The sequence below is a fragment of the Panthera pardus genome, unplaced genomic scaffold, assembly GCF_024362965.1.
Source record: "Panthera pardus isolate Hobbes unplaced genomic scaffold, ASM2436296v1 HiC_scaffold_3, whole genome shotgun sequence".
Classification (NCBI taxonomy): Eukaryota; Metazoa; Chordata; class Mammalia; order Carnivora; family Felidae; genus Panthera; species Panthera pardus.
Window position 1 is genome coordinate 30,600,683 of NW_026526876.1, and position 14,654 is coordinate 30,615,336.

Consider the following 14,654-nt stretch of genomic DNA (forward strand, 5'->3'; position numbering starts at 1 on the left):
TATACTTATTCACACTGTGGAATGTTCTGAGGAAATAGCTACTTTTTCAAAACACATCTTTTTGTCCTTTTGTTGTTGCCAATCGTGGGTCCAAGTTTGAGTTCGTCTCCTCTCTAAATGGCGCTCAAGTATTTGCTGATTCTTAATTTGCTTGACTGGGACGTATGACTGTGCATTGACGAAGAGCTGTGCTGTCAGTCTTTCATTATCAAAACTCATCTCTTCTTCTTCTTCGACAGATCAGGAAGGATACCTAAGGAAGGCAGAGGGATCATTCATGAAGGTATTGACAGCTCGAAAGAAGAGCGCCAGCACGGAGCTGACTATTGAGCCAGAGAAGGCGTCCTCAGACATAGATCGTGTCAGTTTGTCAGCCTTTATGAACGAGCAGCTAGACTTCAATGACGAAAGTGATGTCATTAGTGCACTGAATTACATATTGCCTTATTTCTCGGAGGGCAATCTAGAAGACGTAGAATCGACGCTGTTACCGTTCATTAAACTTCTGTTTTCAAATGTGCAAGAGGGAGACAAGCCCGTGGGTCACTCGATGAACAACACAGGGGACCCTTCTCTTAAACCTGGATCCAACAATTCAACTTACAAGAATAAACTGAGAAAACTCTACTTTCTGGAAAATTTGGTAGATGCAGAAATTCAGGAAAAAATTGATGACGTGAAAAAGAAAGAAAAAATGGCCATGCTTATACATTCCAGCCTTTTAGGTCCCAAGTTTAAACGTCAAATCTTTCCAAAGAAATTGGAAACTGCCCAACCGCAGGAGAAGAGCCTAGACGAGGTTGAGAGTGTGGGGAAAAAGTTCCTGAGAGTGAACAAGGTCATCAAGGGCCCAAAGGGCATACGGAAAAGGCCCTTAAAAGAACTGAGACGTCAGAACATCCAGAGGAAACAGAGCGCCCAGCCATCTGTGGAGAACATGGCCAAGGAAAGAAGGCTCAGGACACCATCCCCGGGGGAGCTTCCCGTGGCGCACAGGCCCAGCAAATCAGTGGGAAGCTCCTTCAATACAGAGCCTTCGTTCATAGATGAGCACAAGGCAGCGGTCTCTTCTCTCATGAAGCAATACTTTTTGGACAGGCCTTCTGCCACCCCCGCTCCCAAGGAAAGAAGGCTCAGGAGACCATCCCCAGGGGAGCTTCCCGTGGCGCACAGGCCCAGCAAATCAGTGGGAAGCTCCTTCAATACAGAGCCTTCGTTCATAGATGAGCACAAGGCAGCGGTCTCTTCTCTCATGAAGCAATACTTTTTGGACAGGCCTTCTGCCACCCCCGCTCCCAAGGAAAGAAGGCTCAGGAGACCATCCCCAGGGGAGCTTCCCGTGGCGCACAGGCCCAGCAAATTAGTGGGAAGCTCCTTCAATACAGAGCCTTCGTTCGTAGATGAGCACAAGGCAGCGGTCTCTTCTTTCCTGAAGCAATACTCTTTGGGCAGGCCTTCTGCCACCCCCGCTCCAAAATCCCCACCTGACGTGAAAAAAGAATCAAAAGACTTAATGTACACCTTTTTTCTTTTAGACGATGCAAATGCTAGAGTTAGAAATATGAAGGCTTTCAGACCAGCCTCACTCCCCAGAAAGACACACCGCTTTCATAAAAGTCGCTCCCGTGTGGTCCACAGAACACCCAAGGCCAAACTGAATCGAAAGTCCAGAAAGGAAAGTTCACTCAGTAATAGACAGCTGCTTGCAAAGAGGCCTCCATCCTCTGCAGTCAGGAGCCTCATAAATTCCCCTTCACGAGAGGATTTTTCATCTCCGGGAGAACTGAGTCCTCAGAAAAATCCTTTTCCAGAATTATTTGCTCCTTCAGGAACTTACAGAGAAAACACTACTGTAGAGAACACTACTGCCCAAAATGTTTCTGAAGAAAATATTTCTACAGGAAACACTACTGTGCCAGAACAAACCCTCCCTGAATTCACAGACCGTAAGAATCCTTCCACTGCTAATTCTACTGTTACTGCAGACAACTCTATGCCGACCGTTAAACAAACCAATGATACACAACGGGAATACCACAATGCGGGCACTGGCTTGCCCCCAAAAGCCACAGGCTTCACTGTGTCAAAGCTCTCGTCCTCGGGTGATCTGTTTGAAATTCAGTTAAACCAGCAGCTACAGTCCCTCATCCCCAGCAATGACGTGAGAAGGCTCATTTCTCATGTTATCCGGACTTTGAAAATGGACTGCTCTGAGACCCAGGTGCAGCTGGCCTGTGCCAAGCTCATCTCCAGAACAGGCCTCCTGATGAAGCTTCTCAGCGAGCAGCAAGAAGTAAAGGTGTCCAAGGCAGAGTGGGATACGGACCAATGGAAAAATGAGAATTATATCAATGAGAGCACAGAAGTCCAGAGTGAACAGAGAGGGCAGGAGTCAAGGGAGGTGAGGATAAATCCCCAAATGTGGGGTCTCGACATTTAGGTGGTTTAGGACATGGACCCAAGCACAAGGACCGGGGGCTCCTAGTCCGGGTCTTGTCTTGGCCACATAATTTTGGCTAAGGCAGTGATCTGCCACTTTGCTCATTTAGGAAACAGTGCCGCTGTTCCCAGAGGAGACAAAAAGAGGACCTAACATACAAGATACATCAAGTCTTGAAGAAAATGCTAATGATTAAGATTACATATCACATTAGATTTGGTATATTCCTTAAGAACCTATAAGCGATTCATCGGAAAGAATGGGGTTTTAGAGTCGTTAAAGAATAGTTAACTTTCATCCTATCTCTGTTTTCTAAAAAAATTGTTCTTTCCCTTTTTTTTTAGCTCACAAAAGAAGTTCCAGGCTATGGCTATAACAACAAACTCATCTTGGCAATATCTGTGACTGTAGTAGTGATGATTTTGATCATAGTGTTCTGTCTCGTTGAGGTAAGGACAACAATTAGTTCAGATTCCCAGACTATATTCCTTCTTTATAATAGATTCAGAACCCACAAACTGAAAATCAAAGCCACTTTCCCACCTATCACGACTTGATATCCCTCTTCAGTCTGGAGGACTGAGATATGCTTTGTCCTTTTATTGCAAAGTATATTCCAGGGATTTTAAAAGGAACCCCACTGCCGGGAGACATCTGTGGATTGTAACCAAGATAACAAGCCATTAGCTTGCTCTGAGACATTAGGTCTAAGAAGGCCACAGTTGACATGATAGTAAAATTTCTTCAACTCAAAAAAATGATGTCGATTCGATGCACTCACCAGTCATCCTCCTACTACCACTGATTTCTTTCCTCGTTGGCTAAAATGATGAGAGAGAAATAGTCTTCACCTTCATGGAGCTATCAGTCATCTTGGAAGAAAGGGCATGGCTTAGAGATAAAAGTGTCATCTTGTTGATTAATTAGATGTGCCTACAGCTCTCCCCCCCACTTCGCAAGGCATTGTGTAAACAGGTTCAGTTAAAACCCTGCAGCTAAAATCCTGCATCAGGCTACTCAGAGCGTGTCATAATTACAGTTGCCTATTCCTGGAGCTTGCCTGTTTACCTTTTATTCAATTATGTATGAATTGAATATATATTCAACATATTTATTCAAATATACATATGCTTATTATATATCTATATCTATATCTATATCTATCTATCTATCTATCTATCTATATATAGATATATATATATTGCCATCTGTCATGGCAACCCTCCATTTCAGCCAAAACAGCCCCTCACCATCCCCTAGTCAGACCATGCCCATTCCTACTTTTGTTGGTGACTTTGCCCACTTGAAATTCCTTTATTTCACTCTGCTGGTGGAAGTCCCGTGAGCCTTCAAAAGCCAACTCGAGTTCATCTTTCTTCACAAAGCCTTCCCCGAATACTGTAATACTCCTGGACCTAGTCCTTCTGTGAGATTGTCACCATTTCTTAGGGTCTACAGTGATGCATTCCCCTCCCCTGATAACAAAAATATGCTAAACAGTTTGTTAAAAGGCAGCTCCTCAAGAGAGAAATATCAAGGTCATGGATCAGAGCAGAGATATGTAAGGCTTCCTGGTCTATCAGACTTGAGTAAAACCTGACTGGATGTATTAACTGCTAAGGAGAAACATGTCTGTCTTCTGGAGGGTTGGTCAGTAGTAAAAGCATAGAAATGGTGAGGAAGAGACCAACATGGGCAGTGCCCACCTAGCCTTGCCTAAGAGTAGAGATGGCACCTCAGGCAGCAGATGAGAGTCAGGCCCACCAGCCGGGCTGTGCCCGCGGGGCAGATGGATGGATCTAGCTACCTCCGTCCTTTCCATGAAACACTGGATTCAGCTAATTACTTTTCTTCCACTTCTCTTCTCACCAAATAGCCTTCTGATTATACTTCAGTGTGCCACAGAGGCCTGTCTCCACAGGAGGTGATGCCCAATCATGTGGACACAGATGCCCTATCTGTGGAATGGATGTTTTCCTTATTGTCAAGTCATGACCTGACATTCTGATTTTGATCAATCCTGTGACATTGGTAAGGTGATATTGCCTCCATGCAGAAAGAAGTGCGTTCTCTCTTGATGAGATCAGAGTCTGATTTCTCAGCCTAAGAGCCTAGGAACTAGCGTGGGGTCAACTTACCATGACCTCTGGGAAGAGAAATCATTGGCCATTGTCCAGTCAGTACTCTGCATCTTGAGGTGGCCTGCAGCCTTTTGCTTTTGGGAAGTTCTATAAACTCCTATTGCTGTTTTAAATTCCTATGTGGTTTAACCTTGTGTTTATATTTTTTTATGTGGTTTCATTATTTCCTCTCCCTACTTAGATGATACACTTTTTGAGGTCAGAGACCATGCAGTTTTTTTCCTGTAGTGGACAATAATGATGTTCAAAGGAAGAGATGAGGCATTGTGTCAATTTCACAATGAGGAATAATGCAACGTAATATTTATGTGAAGTAGCCTACAGAGTCCAGCAATAGACGGATCCGTGGGTGACTAGGACTTTTGAAATGTTACCTTTTAGAGGCGCCTGGGTGGCTCAGTTGGTTAAGCGTCCTACTTTGGCTCAGGTCATAATTTCATGGTTCAGGAGTTCGAGCCCTGTGTTGGGCTCTGTGCTGACAGCTCAGAACCTGGAGCCTGCTCTGGATTCTGTGTGTGTGTCTCTCTCTCTGTCGCTCTCAAAAATAAATAAATAAACATTGAAATGTTACCTTTTAGTATTCAAATCAGTGGAAGAAAATAAATAAATGGTAATAGAACAACTGCTTAATTATTTGGGAGGAAAATAACAACAGATCCCTATTTCTCACCTTAAAAAAACATATTTCAGTACATGTAAAAAAAGAGAAACAAGAACCCATCAAAGTACTAGAAGAAAATAGAATCAATACTTTTATAATCTTGTGGTGAGAAAAAGCTTTGTGACCTGATACCACATGCAGAAACATTTGATAGATTTGATCGTCTTGTCTGATTTCTGCTTGGAATAAACCAGACATCTGATTTAATCCCCACAGTCCTGTGAGGATGATATCACCATCCTTCTTTCCTACATAGAAGGGGATCAGCTTAAGGCCCCTGTGGCAAAACCCAAAGCAGAACCCAGCTGTGCCTGCAGTCAGCCTGTGCTCCTATCCCACTCTTCCGTCTCCTTCACGATAAAAACACTGACAAATATTTGAAACATTGAAATTCAGTGAAAGCCCTTGAAAGGATTAATATATTTCATATGAAGAGAGTTTTATAAATCAACAGGAAGAGGACAAACAATCCAGGGGATCAAGGGGGCAAGGACTACGATGAACAGGAGGTGTGGACAGTCCGTCACCATATCTGCCTCATGGCTTATGGGACATGGGTCTCGTTAACAAGGCCTTTTCGCCTCATGGTATAAAAGTAGTCTCTGATATTTTCTTCTGTACTCTTATAATATTTGTTGTGATTTATTTATTTTTAATCTGTATGGAATCTGTTTGGTGTTTTGGTACGGTCGAGGTAGGGGATCTAACTTTTTTCCCTTGCATAAAGATCCAGTTACTTTAAAATCTTTTATTGAATGGTTCATTCTTTCTTCATGGATCCAAAATACTAGTGTTATCTGGACTCTATTCTATCAACCTGGTTTTCTTTTCCTGTATCAGTATCACGCTACATACTTAACTGCAGTTGCTCTGTAAGAACGTATTTTAACGTCTGCTCTGTGATCTTCTTTTTCATCCATTTTGTAGCTATGCTTGCACATTTTCTCTACCAAATGTCAGCTGGCCAGTTTTTGTTTAAAAAACTGTCTTGGGATTTGAATGGGATTGCCTCGAATTTGTAGGTTAATTTGAAGGGAACTGACATCTTTACACTATTCCAGGAAAATAGTGTCTCAGATCACGTATTTGTTTCTTCTTAATGTCCTTCAGAAGAGCTTTAGTGTTTTCATCTCATAGGTCTTACCCATTCTTTGCTAAGTTTATTCCTAGGTACTTTATGCCTTTTTATTGATAATTGTAAATGGGATAATTCTTCCGTTTTTTGATTAATTGTTTATGGAACATAGGAAAGTCATTGAGGTTTACATGTTGATCTCTTGATTTTATATATATCTAGCCATCTTGCTGAATTCTCATGTTTCTTCCAATAAAATTTTAGTTGATTCTCTTGGGCTTTTTAGTTTGTCTGTAATTTCATATCCAAATACGTCTTAGTTCTTCCTTTCCACGACTCCATTTTTTCCCAGTGCATCAGTTAGGACCTCCTCAACACCAATGAATAGCAGCAGTGATAACAGACATCCTACTCTTGTCCTTGATTTTAAAACAGTGCTGCTGTTTAGGTTTCTGGTAGACACTTTTCTTTTCCTCCTCCCAAGAATTTTTATTAGGAATTACCTGTTGAATGTTATCTGAGGCAGTCAGTAAAATGTATTACCAGCTGCACACGAGTTAGGTGTTATTGAAGAGTCAAAGGACTATTCAACAAATTCCTGTCCTAGGAAAAGTTATCATCTCACTGGGTAGATAAGACCTAAAATGCAAAGGAATGAATAAAGATGTGGAGGGAGTGGTTATTGTGATGGGTAACTGTGATCATGTTTTCTTCCAAAACAGATTTATTCTCACAGAACAGCAGCCAAGGAAGGTAAAGAAGGAAGCTCAAGGTAAATATTAGTCTGGCAATCGTTAAAGTAGAATTTTAGAACTAGATTTTCAAACTCATCTATTTCAATCCCCTTGTCTTACAGCCAGGAAATCACCAAAGGCAGAAAGAATACATATTTGGCCTAATGCTTTGCCTGGATCCAGCAAAGTTAGCTGCCCAGCCAAACCCGAGTTAGAATGGGACTGGCACAGAGCACCTGCTCACTAGACCTTTAAAGAAAGATCGTGGGGGGACGGGGGTGGAAATGTTCAGACCCGTTCCCGCTGGCGGTGGGCATCAGGCCTGGCCACAGACCTTCTCAGAGGCTCTGGAGAAGGGATAGGGAGGGCCAAAAGTCGTGGGGTGAAGGGGCTAGTCTTCAAGCATGATGGAGGGTAGAATACATGAGTCCCCCCCGTAAAGTAGGGGGAAAACTTCCTTCTTCCTCCTTCTGGTTTTCGAGGCCCCGCCCTCCATTCCCTTTATCCAGACCCAATAGAATTTGAACTGGGAGAGACCTTAGATAATCATTTATCTCTTCCTTTTATAATAATGAGATGGAGAAGGAGAAAAGGAAGATGTCTTGCCGGACGGTTGTATCACTAGTACCACTAGAACCAGAAAGAAGATGGTTCCTTTCCAGTTGGGCACGTCTCTGACTACACTGTTCTTGGGCTGTGAACTGCATTTTATGTCACAACTCAGTGCACACATACCGTATAGACATAAGTACCTTCTAAAACAAACTTACCATACGCTCTGATTCTTTCTGTTCTGTTTTTTTTAAGTTTATTATTTATTTGGGGGGGAGGGTGGAGCAGAGAGAGAGAGAGAGAGAGAGAGAGAGAGAGAATCCCAAGCAGGTTCTACACTATCAGCACAGAGCCAGACACAGGGCTCGATGTCACAATCTGTGAGATCATCACTTGAGGCAAAATCGAGACTTGGGCTGCTCACCTGACTGAGCCACCCAGGTACCCCCTATTCCGTTTGTATTCAAAAAGAGTATTTTGTGTTTTAGCGCTAGCCGTGTGTTTTCAGGTGATTTCACGACTCACTCACTCATCTGCCTGCAGTGTGAAAGTCAGTGAGCTAGATAACTGCTGGTTGGACTCAGGCATTCACTCGGTGCGATTCATCTTGTAAGGTAAAGCAGCTAGGAAAATAGAAACACCTCCCCACCCGCCAGCAAATGATGCCTGTGAGGCTAAGCCTGGCGGGGACTGATGTAAAATGCTTCTGGAGAGAGTTAGGTGCTTCTGCCGTGTGGTCACCCAGTTTGTTGACTGCACAAGGGCACTTGGCCAAGGGCCAGAAGGTGAGCAGGGTGAAAATCCTGCCTATACTTCATGTCAAGTTACATACAAAGGTCTCCCAGGGACACTGTGGGGCCATTATGGACAGACACAGGAAAATTCTGAAAGCCCAGCATGTATGGAATTATTTCTGAGATCCCAGGTCTGTGTTGATTTTGCTTGCTAATAAGACTGGAGAAATACATTGTGAGAGGCACGGAAAATGGTACGAACACCAATTGTCTGTGTGTGTGTTTCCTTCCAGGGGCTTCTTTGGATCTCTGCTGCGTAAGAGATGCTCAGAGGAAAGTGACAATCAGGTAAATCTGAGGAGGATAAAGTACCGTGGCTGGAGAAGGCAGGGGAAACAGACCTAACGTTGTCCTTTCTGGTTTCTAGAAGGGCTTTTTCTGGAGAAGGCGGCCACTTTGGCTTAGGGACATGTACAGACCTCTCAATGCCACACGCAAGAAAAACATGGCACAGAAGCTACACGACAAGGATTCTTCTGATGAAGATGAGATTTTCAACATGGAACTAGGGTATGTGATTGGGGACGATTTTCTCTAAAATGAGGAAATTATGAAGAGTTGAGTTGTTCCTTTCGAGAGTCAAAGCCTTGGCATTCTCCTCCTTTTCCCAGGGAGGCTGGCAAAGCCACAGCAGAGAAGACTCGGACCACAGATTCCACTACTGAAGAGCTGGGTGACGAGAGTGAGACAGCATGTGAGATTGTCACAGAGTGAACGCCGTCCTGCCTCAGGCCACCTACAAAGTTTACTTTCCGATACTGGCTTCTCAGCATTGCTTATAAAATACTTGTTTTTCTCATATTAAAATGTATAAATCCATAACCAATTCTAGCCACGTGGTAAGGAATTAAAACGTAAACGGTTAAATATTTATCTACAGACAACAGGGGCCACAGGCGAGAGAAGCAGGACTGAAGCCAGAGTCCCTCGTGGTAGCCAGTATTTCCACAAGACACAGTATGGGCAAAGTAGGGTGAACGGGGCGTCTTTCCGTCATTTCCCTGATACAGTCAGTCTCTGGAAACTGGAAAACGTATCTTCAAGGGGCTTAGACTATTAAGTTAATTAACAGCCTATTCTGGTGCTCTCTCCCCTGGCTCACCAAATACCAGTTATTCACAACGCGCTTGACCCCCTGCCCATAGAGGATCATTTCTCTCTGGCCCCTCTGTGAGGTCTTTGGGGTTGCCAGAATATTTGGATCGCTGAGCCGACCTCCACTGTAGGGCTGAGGCCTGTCTTTCTTCCCAAGAGCTCAAACTCAGACACAAAATGTGTAGTTGGAAGTAGGGTGTTCCTCAACCTTACAAGCTAGTAGATAATTCCCATTGGGTTTTTTTGTTTGTTTTCTTTAAAAAAAAAAAAAAAAAAAGTCCCCACCCTCAGAGAGCTAGCAGGGAGATGCTGGAGGGTTAGAGTAAAGAATGTGTGAGAGCAGTAATTACCCAGGACTGCCCTGCTCAGGCCTTTATTTCAGAAAACTTATTGGTGGGGGCACTTACTGTTCACCTGTACCCCACTAGCCTCTGCTGACCCCACTGAGGGTCGGATGCGTGCGGCTGGGCTCTCTCCAGTTCAGCCCAGCACCACACCTACCACTGCTTTCCTACCCAGCTCAGATCAGGGCTGCACGATTCCAAGAGATAATGCAGCACAACGTGCAGAAGACGCAAACATCCCTCCACTTCTGCAGAGGAGGGCGTTAACCAGTCACATTTAGGATGTTGGGAGGAGTCGGGGTACCTGGGTGGCTCAGTCCAGTGAGCATCCGACTTTGGCTCAGGTCGTGACCTCATGGTGTGGGAGTTTGAGCCCTGCATTGGGCTCTCTGTTGTCAGCACAGAGCCCACTTCAGATCCTCTGTCTCCCTTTCTCTCTGTCCCTCCCCCCAGCTCACACACTGTCTCTCAAAAATAGATAAACATTAAAAATAATGAAGTCATCTATACTTTCTGAGTACATGAATGACAGGTTTTAGAAAAAGGACGTCAGAGTCAAAATACAGTAGTGAATAAAAGAAATCCTGAATTAACAAGGTTTGATAATCTCTTTTCTTAATGTCTGTTTATTTTGAAAGAGAGCAAGGGGGGAGGGGCAGAGAGAGAGGGAGAGAAAGAGTCCCAAGCGGGCTCCGTGCTCAGTGTGGAACCTGATGCGAGGGACTCGATCTTACGACCGTGAGATCACAGCCTGAGCTGAAGTCAAGAGTCGGATGCTTAACCGACTGAGCCGCCCAGGTGCCCCTGACAGTCTCTTTAAATGCCCCCAAATAAATGCTGGTGGCTTAGCGATAGGTGATGGAATATGGCACCAACCGCTGGCCACCAACAGAGTCCCCCGAGGGGACAGTAGGACTGGGGCACAGCCCAGCAGGTTTGGCAGGGTTGGTAGGAACGGTTCCAAGCGGGGTGATTGGCCCATCAGTGCCTCTTCGGCTTTATTAGTTTGCTGCTGCTGGGCAAGGACACCTGTTCTCCTGGTGCCTGCTCCCGTTCCCCCAGCGTTTTAGTGAGAACGGCCACCGAGTGTCTGTCTCTGTGTGGTGACTTCAGTGAGCCAACAAATAACTGTGTTGAAAGCACAAGACTAGAGAGTAACAGTAATCGGAAGCGGCAGCAGCACCTAGTTTACTATTTGCTTACTTGGTGTCAAGGCCTGGGTTGGGCGTTTTGCAGTCTTAATTTAGCCCAACAGTCCGTGAAAACATACTTTATTATCCCCATCTGGCAGATAAGGGGACAGGGCTTAAAGGATGTAGGTAACCTGTTCAGGTGCCCAAGGCCGCAAATCCAAAACTGCCAGGTAGGGGTTTAATCCAGGCCTGTTAACTCCAAACCCTGCTGACGGTTATACTGCCCTGCTGCAGGGTGCAGGGGTACAGAGACGTCTAAGCCATGGTTACCATCAAAGAATCAATAATTATAACGATGAGGATGGTGGCAGCTACTGTTTGTTGAGCACCTGCTTTGAGCCAGGCGCAGTACTAGGCCCTTTAGTCACTCTTAGGTCACAAGGGCAGAAACTCCTCATGCCAGCTCAAACTCCTTAATGAGCTGGGTGGAGCAGGGGCCGGTGGTGACTTTTTGAAGAAGAGAGGTGGACGCAGAGACAGAGCTGACGAGAAACCAAGAAGACCCATCTGTGCATAGTTGGGCTTCCCGAAGTGTGGGCCGGGATTCCAGGCAACTCCATTCTCCTATTTTGGAATATTTCCATTAGCTCAAATGTGGTTCATAAAGTGAAGCTTAGAAAATGTTGTTTCTATAACACGACCTCAAATTTGCACAATACTTATCAGTCTCGAATGCTACCTTGCCGTATTTCTTTTAATTTTTTTAATGTTTATTTTTGAGAGAGAGGGAGAGAGAGAGACAGAGCATGCAGGCAGAGAGAGAGGGAGACACAGAATATGAAGCAGGCTCCAGGCTCTGAGCTGTCAGCACAGAGCCCAATGCGGGGCCTGAAGCCATGAATGGTGAGACCATGACCTGAGCCAAAGTCAGACGCTCAACCAACTGAGCCACCCAGGCGCCCCATTCCTCAAAAGTTTTGAGGCAAAATTTCGGGAATAGCTTGGGCACTTCTGCCCCTGGGTCTTTTGTGAGATTCTCAAGATCCCACAGGGCTGCAGTCATCTGAAGGCTCGACTGAGTCGGAAGGGTCCACTTCCAAGGTGGTTCACTCACTTAACATGGCTGTCAAGGGGGTTGGAGGGAGGCCTCAGATCCCTGCCATATGAGCCTGCCCACATGCTGTTTGACTGAATGTCCTCACAGCATGATGGCTGGGTACCTCCAGAGTGAGTGATCTGAGACAGAAATGACAGAAGGTATCCTTCCTATGACCTCACCTCAGACGGCACAGAGCAGCATTTAGCAGGGACTTAGTCACTAAATCCAGTTCACATTCAAGGGGTGGGAATTTAGACCCCACCTTTTAAAGAGAGAGGAGTCGGGGTGCCTGGGTGGCTCAGTCGGTTAAGCGTCTGGCTTCAACTCAGGTCACGATCTCGCAGTCCATGAGTTCAAGCCCTGCATCGGGCTCTGGGCTGATGGCTCAGAGCCTGGAGCCTGCTTCGGATTCTGTGTTTCCCTCTCTCTGCCCCTCCCCCATTCATGCTCTCTGTCTCAAAAATAAATAAACGTTAAAAAAAAAAATAAAAATAGAGAAGAGTCAAAGAATTTGTGAACATATTTTATTCTATTTTTTATTTTTTTCCAGCACTCATTCAGTAGATCTTTATTTCTTTTCAATATATGAAATTTATTGTCAAATTGGTTTCCATACAACACCCAGTGCTCATCCCAAAGGTGCCCTCCTCAATACCCATCCCCCACCCTCCCCTCCCTCCCACCCCCCATCAACCCTCAGTTTTGTGAACATATTTTAAAACTACCATAGCCAGGAAAACAAGCCATTCTAGATATTTCAAACACACACACACACAAAGGTCATACAAGCAATTGGTGCTCACCACTGGTGGGGCTCGCGGTGGTGAAGGTCAGGGCCAGGGGGGAATCGCACCACTAGCTCTCAGGTTACTTTACCACAGTTGCTCTCCATAGATTCAAAGCTGCTGCTGCCACTCGGTCAGGAAACTTCGGGAAGCCACTGCCGGGGTCACTACAGCCCCATGGCCCCAAGCCTGACTGGTGGGGAGTATGGACTCCAACATTCGGCCCGCATGTCTGCTGCTACAGAGGAGAAAAGCATGGCTTCCACCTCCTTCCACCTCCGCCTTCCAAATTTCACACAGGTACGCTTTATTGGCACAATTCTGCTGTCGAGGGAATCTGTGAACGATGGTTCGTGGGTTTCCAGGACCTGCAAAGAAGGGGCTAGAAATGAGTGTCAAGAGCCAACCAACATCATCCAGCAAACCCCTCCTGATGGGTGGGTGTTCAAAGGCTTTGTGAAAGGGGGGTGGTGTCCACGTGGAGTAACCTGGTGGTCGCGTTTCTAAGTCGGAAACCCTGAAAGGTGTCATTCTAGCTGGGCAGCAGGTGAGGCGCTGGATGCTGACGACATACACTCATCCCCAGAGGTGACTGGAGAAGCGCCTGGAGTTGATTCTTAGTTTCATCTCTGGAACGTTCTCACTGGAATTAAAGCTGGATGGACTATTGGCAATGCAGTATCTGAGAAATCATAGCCCCCATTCAAAAGGGCTGCCAGAGAAAAGATCTCCACAGGGAAACATGATTTCTCAAAATACAGCCTTTGGACCTCTATACGCAAACATCCCTGGGATGCTTACTTAAAAAGCTGATCCTGAAAATAATTTAATTTCAAAGGCTGTTGGGGCACCTGGGTGGTTCAGTCCAGCGTTGGCTGGACTCAGCAGCCAATCCTTTAGACAGCCGGGAGTTTTGCAGGCAGGCACTTTAAGGGAGGCTAGGGTCCTACTAGGGATGCGGCCACGAGCTGCCAGCAACCACGTCCGTGTTTGTTCAAGTCTTCACAGGCCAAGCAAGGTCGAATCAAGAAGAGGGCTCGGAGGAGCCTGGCGAGCATTTGGAGAAAGAATCTGTCACCCTCCGAACCCACATGCCCACCCCTCCTGAGCCCATCCCCCAAACAGAGGGACCACTTTGACAGGCCTTTTTATGCTCACCAAACGACTGAAGTAGGACAAGGCGGACGGGGAGGTGGGGGAAGCAGAGGTTCTCCGGCTTCTTCAGGGCTGGAGGTCGGCAGGGATTTGGGGGTGGGAGACGAAGGGCAGAGCAGATTGAGGATGACCAGGAGGCTCAACTGGATTCTTAACCTGGGAGTCCCGACTGGTCATGCTGGCCGGCTCCTGCCCCCACGGAGGTCAGGGCCTCTCAGTCCTGAGGACCACCAGGCACGACCAGCTCTGGCTCCTGTGGTCCTGGTGGGGGTATGTTGTTGAGACCTGGGGGATGGCGTGGAGCACCAGCTGGGGGGTGGGAGCACACTCATTCAAGAAGAAGAAAAGTCCCGAGGCCCAGAGCAGAGGCAGGAATGGTGCTTAGGCTGCGTGTGTTTCCAGGGCAGCGGCAGAGAGCGGTCTGGCGCCACACTGTGGAGGAAATGAAGATTTCAACAGTACAAAGGCCTCGTCTGGATGAGGGCTACACCCCAGGGTGGTAGAGCAGGAAAACAGAAGGAGCCTGGCTCCCTGACATAAGAGCCACCGAACCAGCCCCAGATCCAGTACTTAACCGGATTATCATATGAGAGATCAAGAAGCTGCTTCTTAAAAAAATTTCTTTTCAATGTTTGCTTATTTTTGA

The 14,654-nt window shown here is 46.0% G+C and overlaps 1 protein-coding gene across 10 annotated transcripts in view; it reads left to right on the forward strand.

The window, feature by feature from the left end:
* Nucleotides 1-10,450, forward strand: part of LOC128774178 (leucine-rich repeat-containing protein 37A3-like) — a 47,003-nt gene extending 36,553 nt beyond the window's left edge. For 7 of the 10 annotated variants that reach the window (XM_053892468.1, XM_053892469.1, XM_053892470.1 and 4 more), the window contains 6 exons: nucleotides 240-2,401; nucleotides 2,785-2,889; nucleotides 7,040-7,089; nucleotides 8,631-8,685; nucleotides 8,765-8,907; nucleotides 9,009-10,450. In XM_053892468.1, coding sequence (XP_053748443.1) covers nucleotides 240-2,401; nucleotides 2,785-2,889; nucleotides 7,040-7,089; nucleotides 8,631-8,685; nucleotides 8,765-8,907; nucleotides 9,009-9,111 — 2,618 coding nt within the window. In that variant the 3' untranslated portion in view covers nucleotides 9,112-10,450. Of the gene's footprint in view, nucleotides 1-239; nucleotides 2,402-2,784; nucleotides 2,890-4,316; nucleotides 4,472-7,039; nucleotides 7,090-8,630; nucleotides 8,687-8,764; nucleotides 8,908-9,008 lie in introns of those variants that run through there. The other 3 variants (XR_008418626.1, XM_053892473.1, XM_053892471.1) reach the window with 3 other exon arrangements.
* Nucleotides 10,451-14,654: the final 4,204 nt, after the last annotated feature.